General features: G+C 37.9%; 1 protein-coding gene across 1 annotated transcript in view; it reads left to right on the top strand.

Annotated features, from left to right (window-relative positions):
• Positions 1–13,192, top strand: part of ARHGEF38 (Rho guanine nucleotide exchange factor (GEF) 38) — a 154,473-nt gene that overhangs the window by 76,321 nt on the left and 64,960 nt on the right. Inside the window, exon 3 of the mRNA XM_014544715.1 lies at positions 4,944–5,067. Coding sequence (XP_014400201.1) covers positions 4,944–5,067 — 124 coding nt within the window. The remainder of the gene's footprint in view (positions 1–4,943; positions 5,068–13,192) is intronic.

Here is a 13,192-nt window from a genome sequence, read left to right as displayed (position 1 = left end):
TTTCCTTCCTTCCTTCCTTCCTTCCTTCCTTCCTTCCTTTCTTCCTTCTTTCTCTTTCTACAATAAACATAAATGACTTTTATGTTCATTGTTTATTAAAAAAAATATTATTCCTAGATGTCTTTTCAATGTGCACTTTTAAAGGTGTTCTTGGTTGGAAGTCTCCACAACACATCAAACTAAGAATGTTTGGTTATTCCTCCCTGTGACTCAAGCTGAGTGCCTCAGGCTCCTTAAACAGAAAACAATAAACAGCAATTTCCCAAGTGTAAACTGAAGGGAAGTTTGGCCTGTCAGCAAATTTTCTAAATAGACTAATGGCCCAACTGAGCACAACAGTTGGTCTTTTTAGATAAAATTAAGTAGAAAATTATAAAGTATTCACTTAAAATGATATTTTGAACAACCAAATTAGGTGACTTTGATTTCTTTCTTTAAACCACTTTTGATCTCTGCATACTTGTTATTCAGAGTCCAATAGAGTGATTGCAAAGAACATTTTATTGATGGCTTCCCCAGAGTACATAGATCATATGAATTGTAGTGATTCAATTCAATTCAAATTGTCAAACTATTTTTGAGGGAGTAGGTGTGGGCCCAGCACTGGATTAGACACAGTGGGGCACTCAAATAATGCACAAAGACAAATGTCCTGGAGGATCTCACAGGTTTGACATAGAGACAGGTTAATAATGAATGATATCTTTCAATATAAGCACTGAGTAATAGGAAGCAAGTGTCATGGAAGGTCAGAAGAGGGAGAGGTTAATTCTAACCAAGGGAGCTGGAAAGTTTTCTTAGGGGAAAGTGAGATTTTGGCCAGAGATAAAGAAACGTGTACCAGTCCTTTATTGGTGGTAGGTAACCAAATTTAAACTCGAGGAAATAAAAAGGCATTTTATCAACTTCTGTAGTAAGGATGTCTTGCTTCAGATGAGGTTGATCCAGGAACTAAAATGAGGCTGTCAGACTTAGCTCCCTTCTCTTTGTTGACTTTATCTCATTCAAACTCTGCACAAGGATGATTGCTGAAGACAGAAACTTACATAATTAGGGCTTACAAGCCAAGCCTTTCTATTTCCCAGTGACCATGCATTAAAAACCAGTGAGGAGTCTCATTAGCTCTGCTTGGGAACCTGCCCATTCTCTGCGGTCAGCTATGTCACATGTCCATCACTGTGGGGAGTGGGACAGGGGGAAGGGCATCATGACCGACAGTTTCACCAGATCGGATAGAGGTGCTGGGGCCTTCCCAAAAAATGCAAATAGGGCAGAGACATGGGCAAACACTATCATTATCATAGTCCATTTCAGATGGGTAGAATGTTGTAAAGTAATGTGAGGGCAAAGCATTTGTGAGGAAAGGGAAGGGTTTGGGCTAGGATGTAAATGCGGGTAAGTGCAAGGAATGTTCTGGAAAACAGGAGTGTACGGTGCTTGTCAGGTGCAAAGTAATTCTATACCATTGATTACAGTCTCTGAATTGACAAAGTCTTATAGATGTTTTCCTTTACTTAGACATTTTTACCTGAGTGGTTTTGGATACATGCAACTGTATGTTCAGCAAAAATTATTTAAATGTAATGGGAACTTGCTATTTGAAATAGATTCTGTGATGAATATTTGTATAAAGCAAAGAATTATCACCAAAAACACTGACCTTTAATTTTCTGTTTTGTACATTTAAATTATTATATATAGAATAATGTATGCCTAAATGAAATCTTTTTTAAAAATAATGAATTTTTAATCCATTTAAAATATAACTCTACTTAAGCTCTTAGAGCATTTCCTCTTCCTAGTAAATGTTTAGTAAATTTACGTAAATGATTCCTTGAATTTATATCAGTAATTATAAAATCATCTACCGGTTTTAAAAGCTTATTGGGACCAGACCTTTGTTTGTCCCTTGGCATAGCAGTGACTGACTGTGAATTCATTTTATGATTCACAGAATTCCCACGGGCCTGTGGTGATACTGGCGGTTGAAACCGAGCCAATTAATGTTTTCATCCTTTCTATCTTTCAGATAGAAATGAAATAAAAACCTATATTTTGTTATTTAATATTCATTGCATTGAGCTAAGATTAGAGATAGATATAGAATTAGATCCTTGCTAACTGAATTTAAAATCTAAATTAGATATACAAGATTCTGACCTTGGGAAATAAATTATAAAAATGATAACTTAGTGAAAAACTCAGAAACAAACAAACAAAATCCAAACAGAGATGGCAAAGTATTCTATTCATAATATTTGCTGGTAATGGACTAAGGCATAGCACTAAAAGGTCATTTTCCAGTTCTAGCTCTTTCCTGAACTTCATCATTTTAAGCTTGACACCTTTCTTCATTCTTCATGAATTTCTCTGCATTCAAACTGTATGTATTTTACAGAGACATTGGAAAGATATATGAAATAATAAATATGAAATACTTTAAGTTCCTCAGAATAAAGGTTCCACAACAAAATGAAATAATAATAGGGTACACTGTATGAACTACATCTAATCTTACAAAGAAAGTAAATTAGGGATGAAATTTTACTTATTAGAAGGATTTATTTCAAATATGATTTTTAGAAATATTTTACTAATACATCTTAAAATAACTCAACCTACAAAAATTTGATACATTCACAACTTTTGAGAAAAACATCTTGCACTAGGCAAAGGTACACCTTTGTGATTCAATTAATAACCAAAGCATAAAACAACTCAGAATAAATAATTCATTCAATCCATGGTACTCAGAGTTATGTGACATTGTAGCCATTTAAAAGTATTAGCTGTGGCAGATGACACTGTTTGACACAATTTGAGCTAGCTATAGCAACAAAATCCAGCCTATTCCGGTGTTCTTCTCTATGAGACAAGCCATTATGTAGACTTAGACAGTAAAAAAAAAGTATTAGCAAAGCATCATCTGCTTTTAGGTAGCTTATATAATAATATCATAGATTTTAAGCAGAAGAGCCACATAGGCCCTATCCTGTTAAAGTGAGTGCTTAACGAAGGAACATTTTGTGAGATACTGTGTTGAAGACCCTATGAGCTAATAATGATTGTAATGTAATAATGTACTATAGAGATAAAGATAATTTCAGAATACACAAAAATAGGAAAAAAAGTTGTATAGCACTATATTGAAATAAACTCATTACATACAATCACATAGTATTTGATTACAGATGAGACTGGAAGTTTTATTGAGGTCAAGACTGATGATAGAAAAGTGAGGAATTTCCCAGGATGGTTGAAAAAACATGTACAGTCAGACCATATTGCATAAGAAATAACTGACATAGTCACCACATTTCAAACAAGGCTCAATGTGAAGTGATGCTTCTATGCTCAATAACAGAATATCCTTATCAATAGTATCCATGTCCAGTATGGGGAACAATAGATGGGTCAATGTCAAAAAGGATAAGAGAAAAAGATGGGTGCCTGCCTCCTTCCTCCCCACTAAATGGATGTGGCACACCCAATGACACTGATGCTGAGAGCATGAGAAAGAAGCTGCAGTTGTTGGACCTCATCTTCAGAAATTCCTCCAAGTCTGTCTCTTATTTTATATTCAGTGTTGCCAATTTCCCTTACTTCCTCTGCTTCTTTCTTTCTGATCTTTAGCTCAACTTTCTAACTCTCTCTAACTTTGAATTTTGCTGACCTGGGTTTTTGACTATCAGCTCTACTAGTACCTCCATGACGTGATTATTGGTGGTTTGGTTTTTCACCTACAACCTCATGCACAATAAACGAGGGATAGGAGGCACCTACTCCTGTTCTCTGTGGTTGCCCAGTGGCGCCTGTACCGATCTGTTCCTGACCCAAGTAGATGCTGTTTGATTATGCAATATCTAACTTAAACTCAAGAGAAAGATTTTGAGCAAGATACAGCAAAATCAAGACACACTCCACTTAGATTGGTTAGGATAGGCGACCATCCTTCCACTAATCATCCAATGCCTCTGACAGAGTGTGGCTTCTGTTATAATTTTTGGTACATACAAGGTCCTCAGGATATCTCTATTATAAAAACCCCTTGATTGTGACACCTCACGGCGGAACGACCAAAGACTGGTCACCAGGAAGCTGCGTGCGCAGCGAGGCGCACATGTGTGGGCGGGCACTTGACTCTGGGTCCCACGTCCCACCCAGTGCAGCGGGAGTCAGTCTGTTTCCCACCTCCAGTCCTGCACAGCAGGAGTGGGTCTGGGTCCCGTGTCCTGCCCAGCATGGTGGAAGTCAGTCTGGGTCCCACTGGTACGGCGGGTCTGGGTCTCGCGTGATATTGTGCGCTGGGCCTCTAGTATTTAATAAAAGGATGGATGAATGAATAGGTAAATTATTATAAATACCAGCCATAAGATCTGGGAATGATAACACCAGTTCATGAAGAAATGATATGATGAATCTTTAATTAGCAGAACATGTTTGTTAACAATTTCTATTCACATTTCTTTAAAAAAAACAACAACAGGAACAGCTCAGCACAACTACTTGTCATCAGTTTGAGAACATGTATGTTTTAAAACAGCTTTGAAAATAGTTTCTTGCCTAGAGGAAGGCCTGACTTCTGCTGTGTGAGCAGTACAGTGTTCGAAATTCATATGCCCAGGTACACACCCTCCTGGAGGACAGTTCATAAATGTGCCAGTTAGCTGGCCCATGTCTTCTTCACACTCTGATTCTTATAAGCATATGTAGATGTACCACCACTCACAAAAATTTAGTTAAAATAGAGAAAAAGACAGAGGTAACAAGTGCACCATCGCAATTTCTTGCATGAAAAACTGCACATTTCCTCTAGAAATCCTAAAGAAGGGTGTTTACAGAAATGGTGGGCTGGCATACAAAATGCTTACTGTGAGAGATAACATCCTAAATACAGCGGGTCTCTTTCTATTAGCTGCTACTCAGTGTTTGTTTTTCTTCAGATTGATCGGCTGGACGTGGATAGCTTGTTTAGCAATATTGAATCCGTGCATCAGATATCAGCCAAGCTGCTGTCATTGTTGGAAGAGGCCACAGCAGACGTGGAACCGGCCATGCAAGTAGTCGGTATGTTTATTCTCTTCTCCGTTCTACAATACAGCAGGAAATAATATTTCAATACCCTCCCTTTGCTTTGGTTTTATGTTTCTGACTCACCCAAATTCCCAGGAGGTATATAAATGCTACACCCCTCTTCAGGCTCATTGTAATTACACAAACTCTGTATTTATTTTGAAATGGGTTGATATCCATTTGCTAAAGTCTCTCAGTAGCACTAAACACACCATTTGCTTTTTTATTTTCAATCTTTCAACCTCTTTGCCTTCCAGATGTTCTCATTTTGTTTTATGGTGAACATGTACTTGATCCTTAAGAGAATTAAATATTTAAATACTTCAATAGCTTTACTGATTTTAATCACAATGTTTTTCAGATTTATACCTATGAATCCATTGATTTGGGGATTGTAAATTCTTTTTGTGTGAAGAGTTTATATGATTTGTGAAACACACAAGTTCAACTTTTCCATGCCTTTCTTTTTTTTTTTTTTACTATATATTTGCTTTCCAAATATGTTTTTACTCTCACAGTAAGATTATTTTCTTACTCTGGTAAGATTTTTGAAAACAATAGAGCTATCATTGGAAATAGGTTGAGCCACATTTTTATTTTCTTCATTTCTTGGGGCTTCCAAAGGAATACTGTGTATGAACTCTTTGAAGGCAGTTGCGACATCAGGATCTCATATACAGAGTGCCATGTAGGCCAAGAATTCTTAAAAGATTTAAAAATCATTCTTCTGTTTCAACATAATATGTAAAATATGCTCATTACCAAAAATACCAAAACAGTTCAGGAGCACTCAGGGTGATATACCTCTACAATGCCACTGTCTTCCCCATAAAAAGCCATTATTATATGTTTGATGTGGATCTTTTTGTTTGAGACAGATACAGAGACACAAATACACACCTTATGTCTTTACCCATTATGTCTTTATTTGTTAGTGGAAATCAGGGTTATAAAAATGGCATGATACTGATCTTGTTTAGCATTTATGAATGACCCAAAGATTAATAAACAAGGCTGATCTGATATGAAAGGTGAATCAACCTGGCTATTTATAGGACTTTACAGGTCACAATGCCCATTCACTCAAAAAGATTCTCCCACAGACAGGCTTAAATTCAATCATTTTTTGTGATTAAATGTCCTCGTTATGTACTGAACATTTGGGTTCCCCAAAAATTTATTTGTTGAAGCCCTAACCCCAATGAGATGATGTTTAAAGGTGGGGCCTTTGAGAGGTAATTTAGGGTTAGATGAAGTCCAAAGGGGCTCTCTCTTGTGCTGGGATTAGTGTCCTTATAAAGAGAAGAAGAAAGACCAGAGTTCCCTCCCTCTGTCCCTCTACCATGTGAGGACTCCGGAGGTCCTCACCAGAAATCGAATCTGCTGACACCGTGAGCTTGGACTCCACAGCCTCCAGAACCATGGGAAATAAATGTCTGTTGTGTAGGTCACCCAGTCTTTGTTATTTTGCTGTGGCAGCCTGGGTTAATTAATATATTTTCCAATATATTGTAAAAATATTTTCTAGAGTGAAGATGTCATTCATTATCTCTTTTGTTTGGATTTATTAGCCATTCATTTATTAATTCACTCAATGAATAGTTATTAAGCAGCAGCATGTTCACAGACTCCTGCTGCATGGCATTCTCAATATCAAAAGATGAAAGAGTTCATCTCCATCCTGCAAAAGTTTGCAATCAAGCAGCTCCTTAAAGGTTGTAGTGTAGTATAATACACCACCAGAGTAGTTTCTATACAACTGCAGACCTTCAGAGGATAAAGAGAATATTCCTGGATGGGGAATCAGAGCAGGACTCTTGAAAATATTACTTGGGCTTAAAGATATAGGTCAGATTTCAACAAGTGAGGTATAGCTTGGGAAGACTGAATAGAAGCATGAACAAAAGCATGGACAGCAAATGCCAAATGCCAAGTGTGTTTAGGACGTGGGGAGTGATCAAGTCAAGCTGGAGTGAGGAATTTGTGCAAGGGAGGAATGACAAATGAATCTATAAGTATAGACTAGGAATGGACTATACTCAGAATCTAAGTTTGGAATTTTCTCTGTAGATAATAAGGAAACATTAAGATTTTTTCAACAAGGGTGTGATGAGACACAAAGTTTCTGGATAAATAAAACTATGGTAGCTGTGAAGAGAATGGATAGAATGAGGACATGATTCCTAGACCAATAAGTTTGGGAACTACTGTAATACAGGCATGTGGTAACAGCATCTAGGCCTAGGTGGATACAGTAAGAATTAAGAAAGCATAAAGAAGATTCAGTGGTTGACTGTACATGCCAGAGTCAAAGACAATTCCAGGTTTAAGGAGCCCGGCCATGGTGGCCTAGTGGTTGAGCATTGACCTATGAACCAGGAGGTCAGGGTTCGATTCCCAGAAGGACACATGTGGCCTGATTTGCCTAGAACATCCTTATTTTAGGCTATTGTTCAAGCATTAAGTCCAGTTTAGCATTTGCCTTGGATTTTCTCCTTTTGAAAGGAGGATCACTCTTAATAGTTGCATTTCAAGAGATTTGGTAAGACCTCTACATTATACTTCAATTTCTGACACAGTGTCTCCTAGTAGAAGGTCAGAGGCAGGTGCATTTGACAGAGTTCTCGCTGCAACACATGGTAAACACTGAAAGACAGCCCATCTCTCCTTTCCCCACCTTTTCTAGTCTCAAGGAAACTTACATCTTCCTTTGAAGTGTAGCATGCAGGGCACTGGCTGATAGAATGACATTTGAACATGAGCAGCTAGCAACAGCTAACTGCAACCTGTTCTGCTGGGGATGAGAGAGATATTTGATGCTGCAGATCCTGCTGTCCGCTGATAGAGCAGCCAGTGTGTCATAGCCCATGCTGGGTGGCCCATGCCATGACTGTGAGAGGCATGAAGCCACCAGGATAACAGTCAGTGGGTTTAGTGGGACATGTAGGGAATTAAAGATTAGGTGTAAGTGCAATATGTGTGGGAGGCTGCTACTACAGTAGGTTAGTCATCTATCTTATGCTCTAAATATATAACTTGTTATTGTCTATAAAATCTATAGCTATTTTACTTGGCAATAAACCAATTCAGAAACAAGGTTGAGTGTACACATGTTTAAAAATATTAAGTATCGATTTTCCGTTTCTCAAGAAAGTTGATGATAAACAAAGAACACGCAAAATACTCACCATCCACCATAGGGTCCATAAGACAATCAAAATACAGAAATCTGCTGAGGAAGTACCAACATCAAAAGATAGTCATTATGTTAATGACGGTGCCCATTCGCTTAAAACATTTGGCCTTTGCTGTCCATGCTTTTTGTTCATGTTGCTACTTCCACTTTGAATCTGCTTCCCCACCTGGACCCCACTTGTTGACATCTGACCTATATCTTTAAGCCCAAGTGCACGTGATGTATGCATGCGGCTGCAGAAGTCACCCCAAGCAGCTGGACTTCATTTAGGTCAAGGGACAGTTATCTTACATTAATTTCTCTCATTTTTAATTCCAAGTTTCCTTGGGTGGGCCTGTGAGAAATATAAAGCAATGAGTTGACATCATAATCAGAAATTTGCAGACAGTCCAATTATGACAGTTTTACAAAAATAGAAAATCAATTAATTCCAATAATAATTTAAAAGTGTTTAATTCAATTCACAGAATCAAAGAAAAGCTTTTGGAAGTTTATTGTGTCAAAGTTGAATTTTCTGACCTTATTGTAAAGACTACAGTAACTTTAAAAATTAAACTTGTGACTGCAAATGATAATACAAATGCATATTTTGATGGAATTCAGCATCACAGTAAAATAATTTTTTTACTATAGAAGTAACTCTATGGAGCAGAAATGTGCTGGGATTGATGATGGTGCACATGTAATAAAGCTGTGCTATTACATTAACTGAAATAGTAATTAGTAAAAATTCACAGTTTTATATGTACAAAGTTAGAAAGAACTACATACAATATTTGAAAGATAAAGTTGATGTTAATTTAAAAAATAATTCTATTCATGTCACATTTTCTTTGTTGCTGGTCACTAATCAGCTTTTAGAAATTGCATTTTGTTAAAAATTATTTGAAAGTTTTTAGTTAAAATATTCAACACACGAAGGAAAAGAGTAATTTCATCTTTTTAATCTTTATAATTGCAATTATTGAAAAAAATTTCAAATGGGAAATGTATCCCTATGAAAACAAGGAATTAACTTAAAAATTAAACAATAAGAGTTCATATTGTATAAAATATTTAATTTTGAAATTTTGTGATTATATTTTGGAAAGCATGACTTATGGAAAGAAACTCTTTATGGAGCTCCTATTTAATAGTATAAACTTATATCCTGTACCAGGTTTTACAATATCTATGTTTGGAAAAATATTCAAAACCATAAATAAAAACAGCTTATTTGATGAACTTAATTTTTCAAAAACAAACAAACAAAAAAACCCACACACACACAAATGGAGGCAAAGATAGTATCTGTCAAAACATTTGCACCCAAATATTTACACATTTTAATCTAGAGAGATTTGTAATCATAATTTGAATATCTTCTATTTAGCAGAATTTTCTCTGAGCTTATTAGGTGCCTCTGTGCTCACAGGGGAGTATTTTCCCAATTTAAAATATTATAGTTTACATATTTGAGCAGCACAATAAATAATGCCTGTATTATATTTTAATCCATAGGATAAAATAAATATTGAGTCCACACTGATAAACAAGGAGAAAGGAAAGCTCTTCCTTATGATATATTTCAATGAATAAATGTAGAAGGAAAGAGGAAGATAGAAAGTTACTATTAGACAAACACTATAACCATAATTGTTAATGCAAAAATCCACTGATCAATGTTAGATTTAGTGGATGAAAGTTTGAGGAGAAATATACTTTTAATAGTTTCCAAGTATCTTCTAAGTATTGATTAATCTCAAAGGGGAAGGTAAGTGGTACCTTTACAATGAGGAACCAGACAGAGAACATCTTAACCAAGTGATCGAGGTCAATGATACCAGGAAGTAACACATATTCACATCATGAAACTTGTAATACAATGTGCTGAGGGGGAAAAAATCACATCTGTGGTACTTTTGTCCAAAATATGTGCAACCATGAGAAAACACTAGACATCGACAAACTCACACGAGGGATACTGGACAAAATTATTGATCAGTACTCTTCTAAAATGTCAGTCATTAAAGATAAGATAGGACTGAGAAACTGTAGTCTTTTAAAGGCTGCAGGAGACTAAGGAGAAGTAACAAATAAATGCAAGTGGGAGCCCGGATAGATTCTAGAACAGTGAAGGGACACCAGTGTTGAAATTCAAATGTGATGTGTAGTTTAGTTAAATGTACTGAAGCAACCTTCATTTCTTTTTTCTGACAACTGCACTAGGGCTGTGTAAGATGTTGACATTGGGAAAGCTGAGTGAGGAATATTTGGAGCCTATTGGTACTATTTTTGCAACTTTTCTTCCCTAAGAATAAAACTAATTCAAAATAAAGAGTTAAAAACATTATGGTTTACAGAGAAAACAAAGATGTGCAGAATTTCAAATTTACTAATCATAAGTTACACTTTGAGGTAGATTATAAAAAATAGGAAGATTATTTAAAATGAAATATTAAAACATTAAGCCCGTTTTTGAAAAATAAAGAGTAGGAGTCATATTTTCACACACACACACACACACACACACACACACACACACACACACACCCTGCCTTTTATATCTGGGCTACCCTTGTGGCTTGCTTTGGCCAATAAAGTGTGGCAACAGTGATGTTCTACAACAGCATTGTGACATCCGCTCTCTGCATGGGGAGAGAGAAGGCTCAAATTACCCAGTCATTCCAGTCAACACAATCAAGGCCTTGCCCAGGTGAGTAAAGCCCTCCTCAGCCAGCTGGCCCCCAGCCACAGACTGCCAGTGTATGAATAAACTCGCCCAACGCACGGAGACAGCCCATCCCAGCCGAGCCCTTCTCAAATTGTCAGCCCAGAGAATTGTAGACAATTCTCTGTTTTAAGCCTTTCAATGTGGGGGTGATTTGCAGCAATAGCTAATTAATACACCGAGAAGAGATTAATTCACCTCAGATGATGAGAAAAAAACTTGATTTGGAAAGTGGGTTTTGAGTGGGGACTTGAAGGATATGGGCAGGTGGATGTTGGCACAAATGACTTTCTAAATGACAAATGGCACAAAGGCCTCAAGGCAGGAGAGTATGGGAAATGCACACAGTGCAATACACAGATCTTGTGACATAGAAACCCACACCTGAAACCTATATGATCATATTAACCACTGTCACCCAATGAATGTTTTTAATATTTATTACATTGATTACCAATAAGTTGGATGGCCATGTTACCCAAATAAAAAACAAACAAACAAACAAACAAACAAAAAACCCACAAAGCGGCCCTGGCTGGTTTGGTTCAGTGGATAGAGCATCGGCCTGCAACCAAAGAGTCCCGGGTTTGATTCCGGTCAAGGGCACATGCCCCGGTTTTGGGCTCGATCCCCAGTGGGGGGCGGTGCAGGAGGCAGCTGATCAATGATTCTCTCTAATCATTGATGTTTCTATCTCTCTCTCCCTCTCCCTCTCCCTTCCTTTCTGAAATAAATAAAAAAATATATTTTTAAAAAGTGGCTGGAGGGTAGTGCCAGGAGCCTCCATGACCCATCTGTGGTAGCCATATAAATGCAGAGTTCACTGGCAATTTCCATCACTAACCATCTTTCACCAGAGTTCTTACATTTCATAAGATAAACTGATTCTTGGTGAAGTATTCCAAAATTAGGCTACCACAAAATGAAAAACACAGGTGTCCCATTTCTCTGTCCTTAGATGACACGCATGAGAGTTTGTGTTTCACAGCTCTACTGTCAAAGGGAAACATTCCTGATACCTAGATAAACCAGGAGGAGGATTTTACTTATTATCCTGAGAATATTATCTATTTGCAAAGCTTTATTTGTTATGTACATAACAATGAATAAAATGTGAATTTTTTTCCAGAGATCCTGATCATGTTTTTCAAACAAATCAGATTCACTGGGTGTGTGTGGTTTCTAAATGCTACCAATATATATGCAACTTAGTAATGCACATACCTAATATGGCAACACAGGTTTTTCTATGAAGGGCTATTTAACATATTGACTATCATTTGGACATTTGGTACAGTGGATGGCAATTGCAGTAGCCACTTTCCAAAGAGGGTCCTCCATGGAGCAAGCCTCCCGGTAGTCACACTGCTATGTGGTCTGGTCCCATATTGTCTGTGGATGGCCCTGAGACTCACTGTGTCAACGACTGGGCCTACTCCTTAAGAGAGGCTGGCAATTTCTACTTTCATGATTTGGGAAGTCTGCCACCTAGGAAGTCCAGCTACCCTGCTGGAATATTACCCAGCGAGGTCCCATGGAGAGAGATCAGACCTGAGCGTGTGTAGACTGAGACCATGGCCCAGCGGTCCCAGCATCCCAGCTTCGCCCAGCCTTCCCACTGCCCCTGGCAAGGTGCTGACTTGAAAATGCGCCATCTTGGACCATGTAGCCAGATAAGCCCGCTGATGACTGTAGCCCCAGAAGACATCAAGCGGAGCAGAACCCCACAGCTGATCCTGGCCAAACCACACAATCCTGTGAGAAAATCAAAACAGGTGTTGGTCTAAGGCCCTGAATTCTAAGGTGCCTTGTCACATAGCAATAAACCAGCAAAACAGGGCTGTGCCTTCTTCTATGCATTTGCAAAAATGTTGTCATGTCCCACAGTATTAAAGAAAAAACTGAGTCACAGATATGTTCAAGTCTACTTTATGTGCCCACCTCATGCACACTGGGCTGAGAACCAGAGCTGAAAGAAGCTTCTGGGAAAGGAACGGCAATTTCTCACAGGTCCTTCCTGAAGGTGGGCGTATCCTCGGAGAGAAAGGCAATTAGAGGCTCCCGTTCTCTGAAGGTGCGGTGGGTGATGCACTGTTGTTCCCCGGCGGCACTCTGTTCTGCTAAGGCTCTGTCTCCTGTCGGCCCCTGAAAGAGGGTCTGCGCCTTTCGCAGGTTTTGTGAGAAGAGCATTGTTACGGACAGTGCATGTTGTG

The sequence above is a fragment of the Myotis brandtii genome, unplaced genomic scaffold (genome assembly GCF_000412655.1).
Source record: "Myotis brandtii unplaced genomic scaffold, ASM41265v1 scaffold38, whole genome shotgun sequence".
In the NCBI taxonomy this organism is placed as follows: domain Eukaryota; kingdom Metazoa; phylum Chordata; class Mammalia; order Chiroptera; family Vespertilionidae; genus Myotis; species Myotis brandtii.
The sequence above is the reverse complement of the archived record's forward strand: the minus strand, read 5'-3'. Positions and strand labels throughout refer to the sequence as shown.